This window comes from Schistocerca cancellata, chromosome 5, assembly GCF_023864275.1.
Source record: "Schistocerca cancellata isolate TAMUIC-IGC-003103 chromosome 5, iqSchCanc2.1, whole genome shotgun sequence".
NCBI classification, from domain to species: Eukaryota; Metazoa; Arthropoda; class Insecta; order Orthoptera; family Acrididae; genus Schistocerca; species Schistocerca cancellata.
In genome coordinates this window covers 434850115-434865887 of record NC_064630.1, presented here as the reverse complement: position 1 = coordinate 434865887, position 15773 = coordinate 434850115, and the positions used below count along the sequence as shown (strand labels likewise).

The 15773-nt window shown below is 41.7% G+C and overlaps 1 protein-coding gene across 1 annotated transcript in view; it reads right to left on the bottom strand.

Annotated features, from left to right (window-relative positions):
- LOC126188591 (paired box protein Pax-1-like) overlaps nt 1-13413 on the bottom strand; it is a 316530-nt gene extending 303117 nt beyond the window's left edge. The window contains exon 1 of the mRNA XM_049930193.1: nt 13218-13413. Coding sequence (XP_049786150.1) covers nt 13218-13227 — 10 coding nt within the window. The 5' untranslated portion in view covers nt 13228-13413. The remainder of the gene's footprint in view (nt 1-13217) is intronic.
- Between the last annotated feature and the right edge of the window lie 2360 nt (nt 13414-15773).

Genomic DNA, 15773 nt, shown 5'->3' with positions numbered 1-15773 from the left:
AAAGCTAGATGATTTCCAGTAAATTGACGTTGTAGGTAAGCAAAGACCTATATTCAAGTTGCGTCCCAATAAAGAATTAAACTCAGTAATAATTAACTTATTCTTGTGAAATATATCACATTTCTTATACCTTTTTCATCTGTAGTAGGTATCATGATCACGTCAAAGGACTGTTAAGAAAAGTCAGCATAATCTCCAGAATGGAGGCAAAAACTGAAATGCTACGCAGAATATTGAGTAAACAGAAAAATAATCGTCAAGTATCTGTCAGCTTGAAAAACAGCAGATATCACATAAGAGATAATCAGCGTCATTTCATTGTTCTAGTTCTTCTTTTCTGACTACTGAGTGTTGGTATCGAAACGTATAGTACTATTTAGTAATATAACTGAAAGCAGTTTATTTGCAGCCCAATAATTTCAGCATTTGCGTGAAGAGAAGCTAAACTAAGAGGAATTTAGAATTAAGTGTCAAGTATTTCGTTCTGAATTTGAAATCAATATTCATTAGAGAACGGTTATGAAGGAATCACATTTGATCGATTTCACATCCTATTTATTTGACAATGCGCTTCTTTCTTCTAAAGGGGGCACACAATAACGTAATTCCTACGAGAGTTAAAATTTTCTCAGAATAACCAGGTATTAGGCTACAATAATGTTTATGTACAGAACCGAAATTAAAGTGCAAGAAAAATCACAATTCTTCCATTCTTGTAGGCCTGAAAACTCTTATTAATGCATTCATTTCCAGATTCTGTCGCTTATTATAGATTTCGAATGGGATCTGTCCATTGCCCAGCTTAAGTGCAATAATGGTTACAGTTAATCTGTTTTGCTCTTTCAGCTGACTTTGGAAATGGAGCCTCTACGAAAGTAAATCATATTCCTGTCGTTTCAAAGTAATAGATGCTTCACAATGCGCAGAATATTGGGAAACAATAAGTGTGAGAACTACATTCATACCTTTGCTCATGACACTTAAAAACATATTTTCATTGGCCGAGCTTTCAAAGAGCTTCTTGCGCCATAATATTTTGAAGCAAATACGAGACACAAGAAATTAAAGCGAACTGAAGCGCTAATTTAAATGCAAAAACGCATGTATTTACACTGATAGCTAAAGGAAATAGTTCCACGTGCATATGGAAAAATATATCGAGTTATCAGACATATGCATAAACATGAATAGAGTTGGTTATCTTTCAATTTACTCGTCATTATAATTTAGTAAACAGTTTCAGGCAGGCGTACATCTCATGTAGCTTTAACCTAGCGTCGTTTTTACGTATCTTCAGCAGCCTCCTCGGCTAAACAGTAAAAACGAGAAGAATTTACTGCCGTTGTTGGCTGAGACAAACCGTTACAAGCTCGCTGACACATTACGCGCCGTTAGTCCCTCCGAAACCGCCACAGTCGACGCCAATGTCGTAAGAATTTAATGATGATTCTCCGCTGCCGTTGCTGTAGTTTCTTCTAAAAATTTCAACGTAAAATTCCAACAGCGATATTAATTAGCAAGAAAACTGGGAAATGTGTCTGTTAGAGATCAGTGAAGCGGAATACTTTCGGCATCGAGCAGAAAGCTTTGAGGACAGCAAATTGTTTAATTCCGGTTCTTATATGTCGATGGTTAGCCTGTTAACTGTACGGATAAATTGTTATAATTTAATTTTGTTTCGTATATTGTAAAAATATTTCCAACTGGTTGTTGCTCCATCATCAAATAGTATATCAAACATCGAGGCCATTATTAAAAGAAAAATTTCAGTTCTGAGACAGGAATGACTTATTCCAGACAAGCATATTACTCCCGTCCAGTTAACAGCAGAATAATAAGACCGCTGCAGGGTAATTAATGTTCACTCCCTCGGCATCGCGGTGCGTCAATTGTAGCCTACATTGGACACCATGCCTAGCTGGTAAGGGGTATGATTATAAGCGTGTTATTTTGCAATAGTCAGATCATTTCCTTTTACTGGTGAAACATTAAATTTTATATCGCACAAAAATATTTATAATATGAACAGTTATTTCTGCCTCTCCAAATAACTAATTTATTCATCGACTTATATAATATTTTTGCTTTTATGTAGGTTATTTATCAACGTTAATAAAATGTGGCCTGTAAAAATTATGAAGTAACACGAATTTGACAGAACACAATGTAATGTATTGTGGAGAACCCATGTGGAGAGTGTATTACAGTCCACTAACAATCATTTTCAGTCTCAGTCCTGTACTTACTATAGCTAACTAGAATGAAACTGATACTGTTCAAAGTAAGTTCTCGATAGCGTAAGTAAAAATGGCGAAGCAGCCTCTGGAAAGAACACCTATCCGTATGTTAGCGCAGTAGCACTCTTCTTATTATTTAATCTTCACCATGTTTATTTTCTTACAAACTACTGTTAAAATAATAAAAAATGTATTTGCATAACACCATCGACCACTTCAAGTTGCCTATGATAGAATCCAAAAGTACTCTGTAGCAAAACAATGTCTTGTACTGGTTAAAATATTCCGGGAAGTGTTTGTTTTGATATTAGAAGTCAGTATTTCAGTAAGTATATTTCATTATAACTGTCCAGACAACGTAACATCCAGATATCGAATATTTCTGTTCTCCCAGTCGTTTTTCGTTAAAATTGTGTGGTGCTGACCCGAAAACGAAATCTGACTACCGTTACTTAAACAGCGAATAATTAGCCTGGCCCCGAGCATTTCCCGTGTGGACGATTGCCTGTGAGGAATCGCAACTCCCATTCGGTTTTTTTTAATACGCTACACGCAAGTCTCGCAATACCACGAGAGACCCGTAACGTAACTGCTCTTAATAATCCGCAATTCCTTTCGTTTTTTTAGAAATAACATATAGGTTGAAGTAGAAATTCGCCAGCTTACCTTCGAACGTCAGAGATATTTTTTTAGTAATATGATATAAGGAAGTGATGGCTTGTAGCATGGTAACTCTGTTTCATTTGATTTCTTGGCCAAATTTTTGTATCTATATTGTACTGAAAATATTTGCACAATAATGCAAATTTCGATGACGTGCGCTGTGTGTCTTGTTTGGAAACAAACTTGCTCCACTCACTCTGCTCCCTGGTCGGGGGAGGCCCAGACAGCAGGGAACACACAGAAGCTGTATAGCAGCAGGGAAAATACGTTGTCAGGTACAAGTTTAGGGCTCCAGTAGAACTTTACCCCTTGAGTACAAAAAGTTTCGAGATTTGATTAGTGAAAGATACGAAAACGGTAAAAGGCTGGTTTTAATGCTTCAGGTGTACTACAACCCTCCCACTCTCCCCTCCTCTCACTCCACCTGATTAAAATGCACAGAACGTTCATGCAGTCATCTAAAACTGTAACAAAAGTCCCTCGTTGGTACGTTGTACAGCATGTGAGTCACATTAGCTTAAATGTCGGTTATACCGTCAGAGTGTTGACCCTGCGTTTGAATTTCTGCACTTCGTCGTTTTCTGGTAGGTTCATATTGTTAACAACAAGCCTCGTTACGCGTGATGATTTTTTCCAGAAAAGAGTTGTCCGCGTTTACCATTTCAATCAAGTCGCGGCAGGCGTGCTCGCGCCGTTGTTTTGTTTGGGAGTCAAGGTGTACGGGACAAACTTGGCTCACACTTTTCTCTCCTTCAGAATATTCTGGATAATGCCTTGAACACAACGCTGACACACCAGGGCCGCACGTGTAGTATTTAAAGTGCCGGCTCACAACTATCTGGTCGACTGCAGGTCTGTTGTTTACAGTAGTTGATTCAAACTGCCACCACAAAATGGTTCAAATGGCTCTGAGCACTATGGGACTCAACATCTTAGGTCATAAGTCCCCTAGAACTTAGAACTACTTAAACCTAACTAACCTAAGGACATCACACACACCCATGCCCGAGGCAGGATTCGAACCTGCGACCGTAGCAGTCCCGCGGTTCCGGACTGCAGCGCCAGAACCGCTAGACCACCGCGGCCGGCTCTGCCAGCACAGTTATTGAGCCGACGTCATTTATACACCAGGAATAAAATCAGTCTCGCAACTTGTTTGACGGACGGTGTACGAACAATATCCTTTGCTGTAATCGGGAATTTATATGTTAGGCAGATATTTATGGACAGTTCACTGGAGCGAGTTTAGCGGAACTGGTTTTACATGCAAAGTGAGCGCTCGGAAACTGAAGCTTGGAACTACCGAAATTAAACCCAGTCGTTCAGGCCACAAGTAAGACTACATGGCGCAATGTTCTCCCAGCTTTACGAACACCACGAACCGCTCAGAGCATATTCAGGTTCAGGAGTCTCCTCTAATTGAAGGTGTGTGAACCTTGTCATTCATTCTGAATATAACAGAGAACTTCATACCTAATTTTTTTTTCAGAAATCACCTAAATATGCACGGCTAATATGCAAACCGGATAATGCGCAGCGTGAGATTGGCAGGCTTTGCGGACTAACAAGATACTCCCGAAAGGTGTCCGAGCGTTTGTCACTGGTGTTCGGGTTCACCAATATAGTAGGCCTTCTTAAATTTATCCGTATTATATGGAAATGTCTAGGAGCTGCGACTGTATCATAAATTTATGAAATAATTTCTACCGATTCAGTCAGTCATTAGTGAAGATATTAGCTCGACGGATTTTGCCAGCGAGCTAGCATCAACAGGCGCATTACAGTTACATATACGTTTCATTAATGTAGAGTGTGATGAGTACTATTTGCTGTGTGTGCCAGTAGGCCTGTGTGCTAAAATTTAATCGTATTTTCTGGAAATTTATTGTTTGGCACACAGAGCGCAGTAATAAACATCTGAATGTGAAATCGTTAAGTGATGTTTACGTTTATTACCGTGTGCCAGACAAACAAAGTTCCAGAAAATACGGTTAGTTTCGGTACATACCTGCATATCCAGCAGTCGTCATCATACCTCAGATTAATGCAACGTACACGTAACAGTAATGCACCTGATGGTGCCAGCATGCTGCCGAAACGCGAGCGTGGTAATAAATATTAGCAAAAAGTGACTGAAGCAGTTTGAATTATTTCATCAATTCACCGTGTCGTTTGCGTAATGATGAAATTACGCATGTCACGGCAGGAAAACGCCTCTTGTATCGAAGTGGGAGCACCAGCTATTTTCGTCTCGGTCCTTGGCAAACGGTGAGTGAACACTCGTGGACAGGCTCTTGGGCTGCAGTCTGCCGCCCCCGCACCTGCAGGCGGCCCCTGGGGCTGGCCACGGCATGTCGCGGAGCAGCACGTGTAGGCCGCCAGCCACTGCCCACGCACGGCAACACGCTCGCTCAGGGCCTTGCACCTCGTCGCTGTTATAGTGGCACCTGCAAGAGCTTGGGGATCGCCCATTTACTCGTCTGAAATTCTTCTTAGTTCTTGCGACAGTAACGCTATACGAGCAGGAGCACGGCACGGAAACGGCGAGGACTCTGCAATAGTTCCCTCAACAACTGGTAGAACGGCGGCACGGGCTTCTGCAGCAACTTATACAGGGGGGCCGCATTCTAGAATTCCCGTTTTCTATGCAACTCAGTACGTGTGTTTGAGAACATCTAATGTCCCTAGAACTATATTTTACAGGAAATACACAAAACTTACCGTATTTTATTAGGTCTACAAATTTGTTTCCGCCTCTGTTTCTCGAAGTTCGAGGCTTTATTGTGAAAAACTTACAAAAAATTGACGATTCAAATTTCAAGCCATCGCCGGCCACTACTTTCTCCCATCTTTCGGACAGCTTATGAATCCGGGGGCGGAAGAACTGGGCGTCTTTTGAGCAGATTCGTGAATCGATCTAATTTTGCTCTTGCTCATGCTATCAGAAGTGCTGGTCCACCAGCCCGTGTGCCATTGATCAAAAAGGTGGCGTCAGAGGGAGAAATTTCTGATGAGTAGGACTTCCAGTTCCAACGTTTCCAACTATGTTTTGATTTGTTTCGCGAAATGGTGTCAAGCATTGTCACGCTGCAAAAACACTTTTTCATGTCTGTCGCTGTATTGTGGCCGTTTGTCTTTCAGTGCTGAGATCAAATGCGTCAACTGCTTTCGGTAACGATCGCCTGTGAATCTTTCAGTCGGTTTCAGTAGCTTCGAAATCCTTCTTTGTTTCCACCACCACGCCGGTCACCGTTACTGTAGCGTTAAAACCATTCTCTGCACAATAATATTACCTTGGAACTCTTCCATTTGGTCCGTGTGTTTGCATAGAAAAACAGTAATATCAAAAGTTGAGTCCGCCTTGATGCAAAACACCTTGTTATTTGTTTATTTCTTTATTATCCCAAACTAGTTTCGGCGACAAATATCACCATCATCAGTGGGGTTTATTAATCTTATTTGTTGTATGTTACAGCATGTTTTCAGCAATTATTGGCACTGCGACATTTTTTTCTGTTACCGTCTTTTTACTTAGCGAAAATCATGTCATATTCTTTTCATGGTATGTGCCTGCTTTTATACACAGAAAAACAAAACTTTTGCACTTTGTTTCTGATCCAGAATATAACCCCACTGATGATGGTGATATTTGTCGCCGAAACTAGTTTGGGATAATTAAGAAATAAACGAATACCAAGGTGTTTTGCATCAAGGCGGACTCAACTTCTGATATTACTGTCATTCTCTGCACGTTCTTTCGGTAATAGGTGCCCCACTTAAGCATCACCCTGCATTTTATGAGCCTTAGCTGTAGATTTCTTCGTGTTAAAACAGAAAATTAAAACTTCCCGCAAATGACGAGAACTGGGCTCTTAAGTTGACGTTCAATCGGGAATAGTTATAAGACGCAAGCACAAATCGACTACTATTTTGATTGCGTCATGTTTACAAATGCCTAAGCTTCTTGTACGACGCTTGCGACCTATCAACTGCACCACCACTTGGCACTTTGCGATCTAATGCAAATCGGTGGAATCAAAATTGTAGACTGAATATCTTAAGCGATTGATTGTTATTCAGTCACTATTTTTTAGGGAGATTACTTAGATGCATAAAGAGGAAACGCACTAGTATCTGCAAAGTATATCTTCTAATATTAATACACCACCTCATAAATTCAGTATCTGAAATCACATCTTCAAGTGGTGAAATCCCTGATACTAAACCTGCTAGGAAATAAAGCTGATATCCAGAAAAAATATTTTCTTCCTCTATCATTAACGATACAAAAAACTATCAAAACGATGGAGCGAAAAATAGTACGTTGGTTGTACGAGGAAGATACAGAAACAAGATTAGGGATTCCATTTCACGTATGTCCTGCAAATTTTCGCATCCACCTTAATTGCAAGACAGTGCAAAAATCGCGGCAGTGCCAAGGAAACGGCATAATTCCACGCGAACAGAGTGAGAACTAAGCAAACCGAAGTTACATTGCGTTTGCTAAAGCAGTACTATTTCGCGCCACGCGCGGCAATGCTAAATCTCCACTGTAGTAGAATCGCGGTCACCAACTGCTGCAGGGTAATAAACAGGAAATCTGTTCCCCGATTCCAGGAGGAAGTAAGTGCCACTTTTTGTCCTCCCTCCCTCCCCCCTTTCGCCCCTTGCAGACGCATGTGACAGGGGTTATCCGCATCATATTGCCCCCAAAGGCAAATCACAAGAGCGGCTAACCAGAGTTCTTTGTCCCCCGTTAAACAAACTGCACTCTTCTTCCACAGATCATTTCTCAAAGGAACCTGCTATGTTCACTGCCATGTTTTTCCATTGAAATTCTACAAACTCTAGAACAATTCTGTGACATCGACCTGAACTAAAGATTAGCCTTCTAGATCGCATATATTTCTAATTTTAACCAAATGGACAACAAGAAAATTTCTTGTAACAACTGCGGATTTTCCGCAGAAAAAGACAGTATTTCTTATGTCATTTGTTCAAAAATGGTTCAAATGGCTCTGAGTACTATGGGACTTAACATCTGAAGTTATCAGTCCCCTAGAACTTAGAACTACTTAAACCTAACTAACTTAAGAACATCACACACATCCATGCCCGAGGCAGGATTCGAACCTGCGACCGTAGCGGTCGCGCGGGTCCAGACTTAAGCACCAAGAACCACTCGGCCACACTACCGGCCTCATTGTTTGTCAAACATTTTTTGAGAAGCTATGTAATTTATTCTGTCATTCAGTAAAATAATTCTTTCCACAAGCGTTATACGCAATACCAAGATCAAAACTGTCGAACGGTTGTAACACCCATACGGAAGCTGTGGAGAGCAAGTTGTGCAAGTACCTTACGAAGACAACAATCTGTTAACATACAGCCAACACGAATTCAGGAAATACCGTTCTTTATTGCTGTCAACAGAATATCTCAAGTTAATTCCATGTTTCTAGATTTCCGAAAGGCTTTTGACACTATCTGTCACAAACGGATTCTAATGAAATTGCGGGGCTATGGAGTAACCTATGGGGTCAGTTTTGCCACTCGATTCGTAATTACTTTTGAAAAAGGTAACTGACGGAAAGTTATCTAATAAAACAGAAGTGATATCTAGCGTTCCTCATAAAAGTGTTGCAGGCTTTCGTCTGTGCGTAATCTACAGCATCGATTTAGGAGACAATCTGAGCAGTCCTCTTAGGTTGTTTGTAGATGATGCTGTAGTTTGTCGTCTACTAAACTCGACAGAAGATCGGTAAAAATTAAAAAATGATTTATACAACGTATCTGCATGGTGCGAAAGTGGCGATTGATTCTGAACAATAAAAAGTATGAGGTCCTTCACGTTGATACTAAAAAATTCCGTCAAATTTCGCTTGCACGGTAGGTCATACAAATTTAAAGGTTGTCGATTCAACTAAATACCTAGGGATTACAAGCACAGACAACTTAAATTGGAACCATCACAAAGAAAATGTCATGGGTAAGGCGAACAAAAGACTGTGATTTATTGGCAGAACACTTAGGAGATGAAAATAATCTGCTAAAGAGACTGGCTACACTACTCTTGTCCGTCCTCTTCTGGAATACTGCTGCCCAGTATGGGACCTTTGCTAGATAGGACTGACGGTAGACATCGAAAAAGTTCGAAGAGAGCGGTTTGTTTTATATAGCCGATAAACAGGGGAGAGAGGGTAGCCCCAATATGATAAGCGATTTCAGGTGGAAATCATTAAAAACGGCGTTTTACGTTGCGGCGAGTCGCGAAATTTCAATGTCCAGTTGTTTCCTCAAAATGCGAAAAATTTTGTTCACTCCCACCTATATAGGAAGAGACGATCATAGAGACAAAAGAGATCGCAAGGTAAGATTTAGGTGTTCATTTTTCCCACGTTTTATTCGAGAGTGCTACGGACGTAAAATAGTATGAAAATGATTCTATGAACATTCTGGCAGGCACTGTGAAATCGCAGAGAATCCATCTTGATGTAGATTTAGTTGCAGATGTAGCTTATGTTAACCTGCACATCTACAGTTGCTTGCATTAGGAATTGGAACCTTAAACTTGTCCACCAAGGTAACAAATTTGGTAATGTTGCAGCGACTTGCATATAAGCGGGAGTGTATGAAACAGAGATAAGTCCTCAGTTAACTAGGAGACTTTGCAGAGGACTAGAAGGTAATAACCATAACTTGTAGTCAACAAGTGTCGCGATTGTTGATGACAGGGGCTGGCTTAGAAGGGACGGATGATTTCAAGAGCAATCGTCGAATATTTTGTCTTTACTTATGATAAAGCGCTATTTATCAAAGTTGAAAGCCTAGTAATATAATAAATCTGCTCTCTACAAAAATGAGAGTTAGTGTAAAGCTCTAACAAAACTGTGAAACGCAATATAACAGTTCAAATGAAGAGTGGCTTATAGTGGCGTATTGTCAACAAAACCAAATCAAGCGCTCCGCTCGTATGAGAACATTTGTGGCCGTTTCAGCGCTATAACGTCGAGGTGCGAAACTGTACACTCGTAAGCCATAATTTAAGGCACGTGACTGGTCAGATTATCCAATCAATTCATGAAAGATTACAAGTGCGTCCGCTCAACAGAAGAAAAAGATGGCGATGTGACAAGGATGCAAAATTCGGTGTCATCCGAGCTAGGTCTACAGTAGAAATCAAACAGTAGTGAAGGCAGAAATACTGACGTAGCTCTACCAGTGTCTTAGCATTGCGAGAGGGCACCCGTGTCAACACGTCTGGCAGCATAGCAGATGTATTCCACTACAGTCGAAACACTAACTGTGTATCTTTCGTTTACTTACCAGGACAGGCACAGGTAAATCGCGTGAAATATAGAAGAATGTCGACCACGGCTCAGCAGCACGAATAATAATGTTGTGACTTTGTCGTAATGGACTCGACCTCAGTTTCGAAACTGGATAAATAACGAGCAAACAATTGCTACGTGACGCTCTCCTGCCGGCCAGGAATTTTAAGTTCTTCTTCCTGGCGCACGTGTTTGAGAAGTGCCGCTCAATTGGTATGCAGTTAGTAGCCACGTCTCCGGGCATAAGACAGACTCCCTCGTTCGGACTTCGAGCAGCAAAAGAACCGCCTGAGGCGAGCAATCGGCGTCCTCTAGTGCTTAACCTCCCCCAATGACAGCGGCGCCCCGTTCCCATTCGGTTAACAAAAGGGCTATGAAGTCAGGACGGTTGCCACACATTATCTGCGTAAAATTTTAGAGTTGACGAACTGCCTTCTCGCAAGGGTTATTAACTGGTAAATCAAGGGCAGGAATTCGGTAAAAATGAGAATGGCAGAGCGTGAGATGGTTAGGTATAACATGTTGCGCATATGACACTGATGATTAAAGGAGTCTGAATGTAAGACCAAATACTGGTGTCCCGAGACCATGAAATGATGAAATAATCCATGAGACGTGTGGTACTACTATTTAGAGCGGTGGTAGTCAACTTGGTCCCTTACGCCCAGTCTTTATGGTGGACGGTTGGCGGGAAGGGTACTAGAAACGTTTTCATTAGATTGGCATGAAATTTTGAGATAAGGTGTTTGGTAAGTATTTATTATTAGTAAATACTTCAATTTTCTATAATTCTGCCTCGTAAATTTTATACAGTAAAGTTACTTCTCTACTTTACAAACCAACGTCACCGTGAAACCGGTGGACTGTTCGAAAATTTTACTACTAACAGAGATACGAAAGTGGGCGGGGGGTGAAAAACGTTGACTATCCCTGGCTTAAAGCGTCCATTTTTGATCGTTCTTGGTATTCGAGTACTTTGTCATTCAGATATCTGTTCTGCGCAACGCTCTGAATATTGACAAAAAGTATTTGTTAAGTATTTGTTATTATTAAATGCTTCAATTTTCTATAATTCTGCCTCATAAATTTTATAAAGGTACTTCCCTACTTTATAAATTACCATCACTGTGGAACCGGTGGCTGTTCGAAAATTTTGCTACTAACAGAAATACAAAAGTTGGCGGTGGGTGCAAAAGCTTGATTACCTCTGGTTTATAGCATCCACTTTTCGAGTACTTGGTCATTCAGATATCTGTTCTGAGCAACGCTCTGAGTTACGAAACTTTCGGTATCTGTATTTAGCCAACCAGCATACCACATTAATCTAACGTGCTGTGTGAGAAGATTGCTTCTTCACTGACGCATAGACAGAACCATGGTTATTTAATACAACAATATCGAAATTCAGCCTCCAAAAAATATGATGTGGTCTCCGAAACACATACTGAATGTCGAAAAATTTAACTAACATGTCATTCAGGTAAAAGGTACGGTGGCTATATTTAGAACCAAAATATTCAGTGCATCTAAATGTGGGAGGCAAAGGTTACCTGACCATTCATCATTTACAAATAAAAATCATAATTGTAGTACGTGGCTTTTATTGCTTCTTTCTAAATAATATAACGCTTCGTGTAACGACACTTCATTTATTGTCAAATCTCAGAATCTGATTTTAAAATGAGTGGCTTCCACTGAGAAGAAAGTCTGACATAGCAAAAGAGAAACAATAATTTTTGGATGATGTTACATTTACCGCAGACGGGTACTGTTTTTTGTTTTCAGTTGCTCTGCTCGAAGTAATATTCTCTCTGCAACATAATTTTCGCGTAAAGGGTGGAACTTAGCTAAAAACCCGCGCTTGTCGATCAGTATTAATTTGATTGTGAAGACGTCTCTGAAACAAGTGCACCGGCATTATACCGTAGCGTGTTCCTAGATATGCGTGCAAATGAGGTGACTAGATTCGCAGCGGTTACCACATGAGGAGAAAAGCTTCAGGTATCCAAATCCACAACCACGAAGATACATTGCATGCATTACAACAGTGCTCTACCGTCACAGATATGCAATAAGATGTTTGTTGTAACATTCCTATCAGCCTATTAACGGTCAAGCAAAAAATTAAAAATTGAAAAATACATGATCGACACTAATGATCTATGTGCGAAGATACGTGTATTTGTACTGCAAGGAAGTAGTTTTGCTTGCTTATGGGAAATATATCCATTAGACAGTAGCATGTATTTTCAGCAATGTTAAAAGTGTATGCTAATGTGAGAGAGCTACACAATTCTGTTAGGAACTGGAACGACTTTCTGCTACAAGTTGTAACTCTAGCTTGTATAAAGATGAACAGAGCTGGTCCACTTTTTTCCACTCATCACCATATTTTAGTTAATAGTTTGAAGCAGGGCTGCCCCTCGAATGCAGTTAAAAAGACAGACGTTACTGCATATTTTCAAAAGCTCGGCTAGACAGTAAAAATGAGAAGAATTTTTATATCGTTGTTTGTCGCAGACATATGGAAAACCATTACACGCTCGCCGACACACTACGCGCCATTAGTTCTTCCAGAACGGCTCCAGGCGACGGCGGGGTCGTAACAATTAACTGATAAGCCATTGTCGTCGCTGTGGATTCCTTTAAAAAGTTTGACGAATATTGTTTAGTAAGAAAACTGGAAAATGTGTGTTTTAGGGATCAGTGAAGCTGAATGGATTCGACAACGAAGAGCATCCAGATCGCGGAAAGCCTTTGGTTCGACTTGACTGCTGATACGTCGATTGTTGTCCTGTCAGTTGTTATTTAATTTGAACGGACGTGCAAAAAATAAAAAATACATAACTGACACGAATCGCACGAGATTTTTCGACAATGCGATGAATCGCATACGGGCGAGAAATAAGTTTGCCGTCGCACGACATTGGCGGTATTTAAGGAGCGCAGACACTCGAGGCGGTAGGCGGAAGGCAGGGCGGCTCACCCGAGTCCATGGCAAGGAGCGGGGGCGTCGCGGCCCGGTCAGCATCCAGCGGCGGCCGCCGGCCTCTCGACGCTACGCCACGCTCTGCACGCGTCCTTCGTCGGCCCGCCTGCACGCCAGCACGCGCGACTCACTCGACGTTGCGTCGCCTCACGTCGCCTCACGTCGCTTCACGTCGCGTTCCTCACTGTCCGTGGAGCGGTGCGCTACTGCGTGGCCCGCCACTCATCCGCGGCGAGCGGCAGCGGCCCGCCCGCCGGCCAGGCCGCGCCTACGGCTGTCCCGCCGGGCCAATGGCAGCGGGCCAAGCGGCCAGCCCGTCGGCGATTGGCCGGCGTCCGCCTCCAATGGCCGCGGACGAGGCCTGGGAGGCCGTGCCGGCGCGGGCCCGGCATTCGGGGAGTTGATAGCGCGGCGAGCACCTGCGAATCAGCGCTTCGGCGTCCTACTGTGCTCCACCGCCCGCCCGTTACGTCGCCGGCGCGTGCCGGCACACTCTCTTCCAACCGTTGTGCTCACGCCTACTAACGTTATGATTTTACAGCATATGAGAACGGTTAACTGCCGACTGTGATTTCGCGGCAGCGTGAACCATTTTCACTGTCACCCGGTTTTCCCTGTTCCTCTGCCATGCAATTAGCTGCTTCTCATCTACGTATATTACAATATTTCATCAGGTGGACTTCTGGAACTGATGAAAATATTTATAGAATAAAAATCTGCTCCAGATGCCAGTAATTTTTTCTTAATTGATTTCACAATCGGTTTTGAAACGTTAACCGTCATCTTCAGGTGCCATTAAATAATGACTAGTTACTTTCGTGCGTGCTGTCCAGGCGGGGGCTCTGGTTGCTGGCTCAACACTCCCATGCATTTGTTTGACGTGGGTGTGATTACTCACGAGTGACTAGCCCGACCGCGTACGCATTAATGTTCTCAATATTATTTGGTGGCACCTTACGATAAAGCTTTAAGCTCGAAAGCGGTCGTGATATAAATTTAAAAAAAATTTAGTGGTAACTGAAAAGGATTTTTATTCCATAAATACGTATGATAAATGATGCACGAAGTTTACTGACGTAAACAGTTTCATGCAGTCAAGGCTGCATTCTCGAAACTCACTGATTGTTTCCGGGACAACCTGCAGACATTCGAATTACTTTCGAACTGCTTACAAACTGATTTTGCTTCCGCATATTAGCTTTAGTATTATCCATCATCTCACGTAGCTGATCGTAGCAACTTATATTTCAAACATCTTATGAGAATGCAGACCGATGCCGTCTTCCACAACCACCGATATTTTGACAGCACCACCCTATCGCACAAATTCAAGGAGAGTGCGCTGGTGAGGAAATTGGAAACCTTGGCATGCGGGGCATGTGCGGAAAAGCACAAGTAGTGCCAGCGCACAGACAGAGATGACCAAACGTTAGAATTTATCGATAGTGAATATTATCTACCAGCAGGTGAACAAGTAGCATTCTCTCGCCCCTCTGTTATTTTATCAGCGAGAGAGCAGGATTGCAAATAGAATCTAAGCAAAAACCTTTATATCTATTTATAAAGTCACTTGCTAATTAATTCTCAACTGCTTCCTTAATGACACTACCCCAGCAGCTGGAAGTGCACACGAGAACTGCTGTGTTGTTATATTCCAGAGGAAGAACAGTGCCAAGGCAGTTCAAAATGGTTCTGAGCACTATGGGACTTAACATCTGAGGTCATCAGTCCCCTAGAACTTAGAACTACTTAAACCTAACTAACCTAAGGACAACGCACACATCCATGCCCGAGGCAGGATTGGAACCTGCGACCGTAGCGGTCGCGCGGTTCCAGACTGTAGCGCCTAGAACCTCTCGGCCATTCCTGCCGGCGTGCCAAGGCAGTGTTCTGCAACTCTGTACTAAATTCTTTTTAGCAAATGTGTCAGTATACCGGTTCCCCATGGTCCTGATGGGTATGACCAATGTAGTTACAAAATGCAAACAGTCGAGTTGGACTGCATTGGCCACATTGGAAAGAGATATACTAGTAGGCTTCGTCGCTTGCTTAAAGAGAAGAAAGGTTAAGTGCTTCAAGATGGGAAACGATTAGGAGAAATAGGTCGGTCTAGACTTACACTTAAAGAAATTACAAATGAAAAGATGAATATTGTGTTATGTTCTGCAGTATTAATTCGTTTTGTTAACCAGTTTTACGTTACAAGGCCACCATCAGACTTTACCTGGCTGTTGCCTTCAAAGAAGGTACTACAATATTCCTGAAAAACATTGAAAAATATGTTACGAATTAACACTGAGCTATCTTTGACAGTGCAGTGGTAAAGCAATTAAAACGTTAAATTGAAACCGTAAATAAATGTAAAGGAAGCAAACCAGAAAAACATTAACGACGAACTCGAAAAAAAAAACAGTGCCTATGTAACAATGTAAGTTACATTACAATCCCAATAAAATAAAATTAGTAGGTGACAATGTACTGAACATTGTTTTGAAGAAGAGAAATAGAATAAAAGAACTGACGGTTATAACAACAGTATATCTGAAGAAGCAT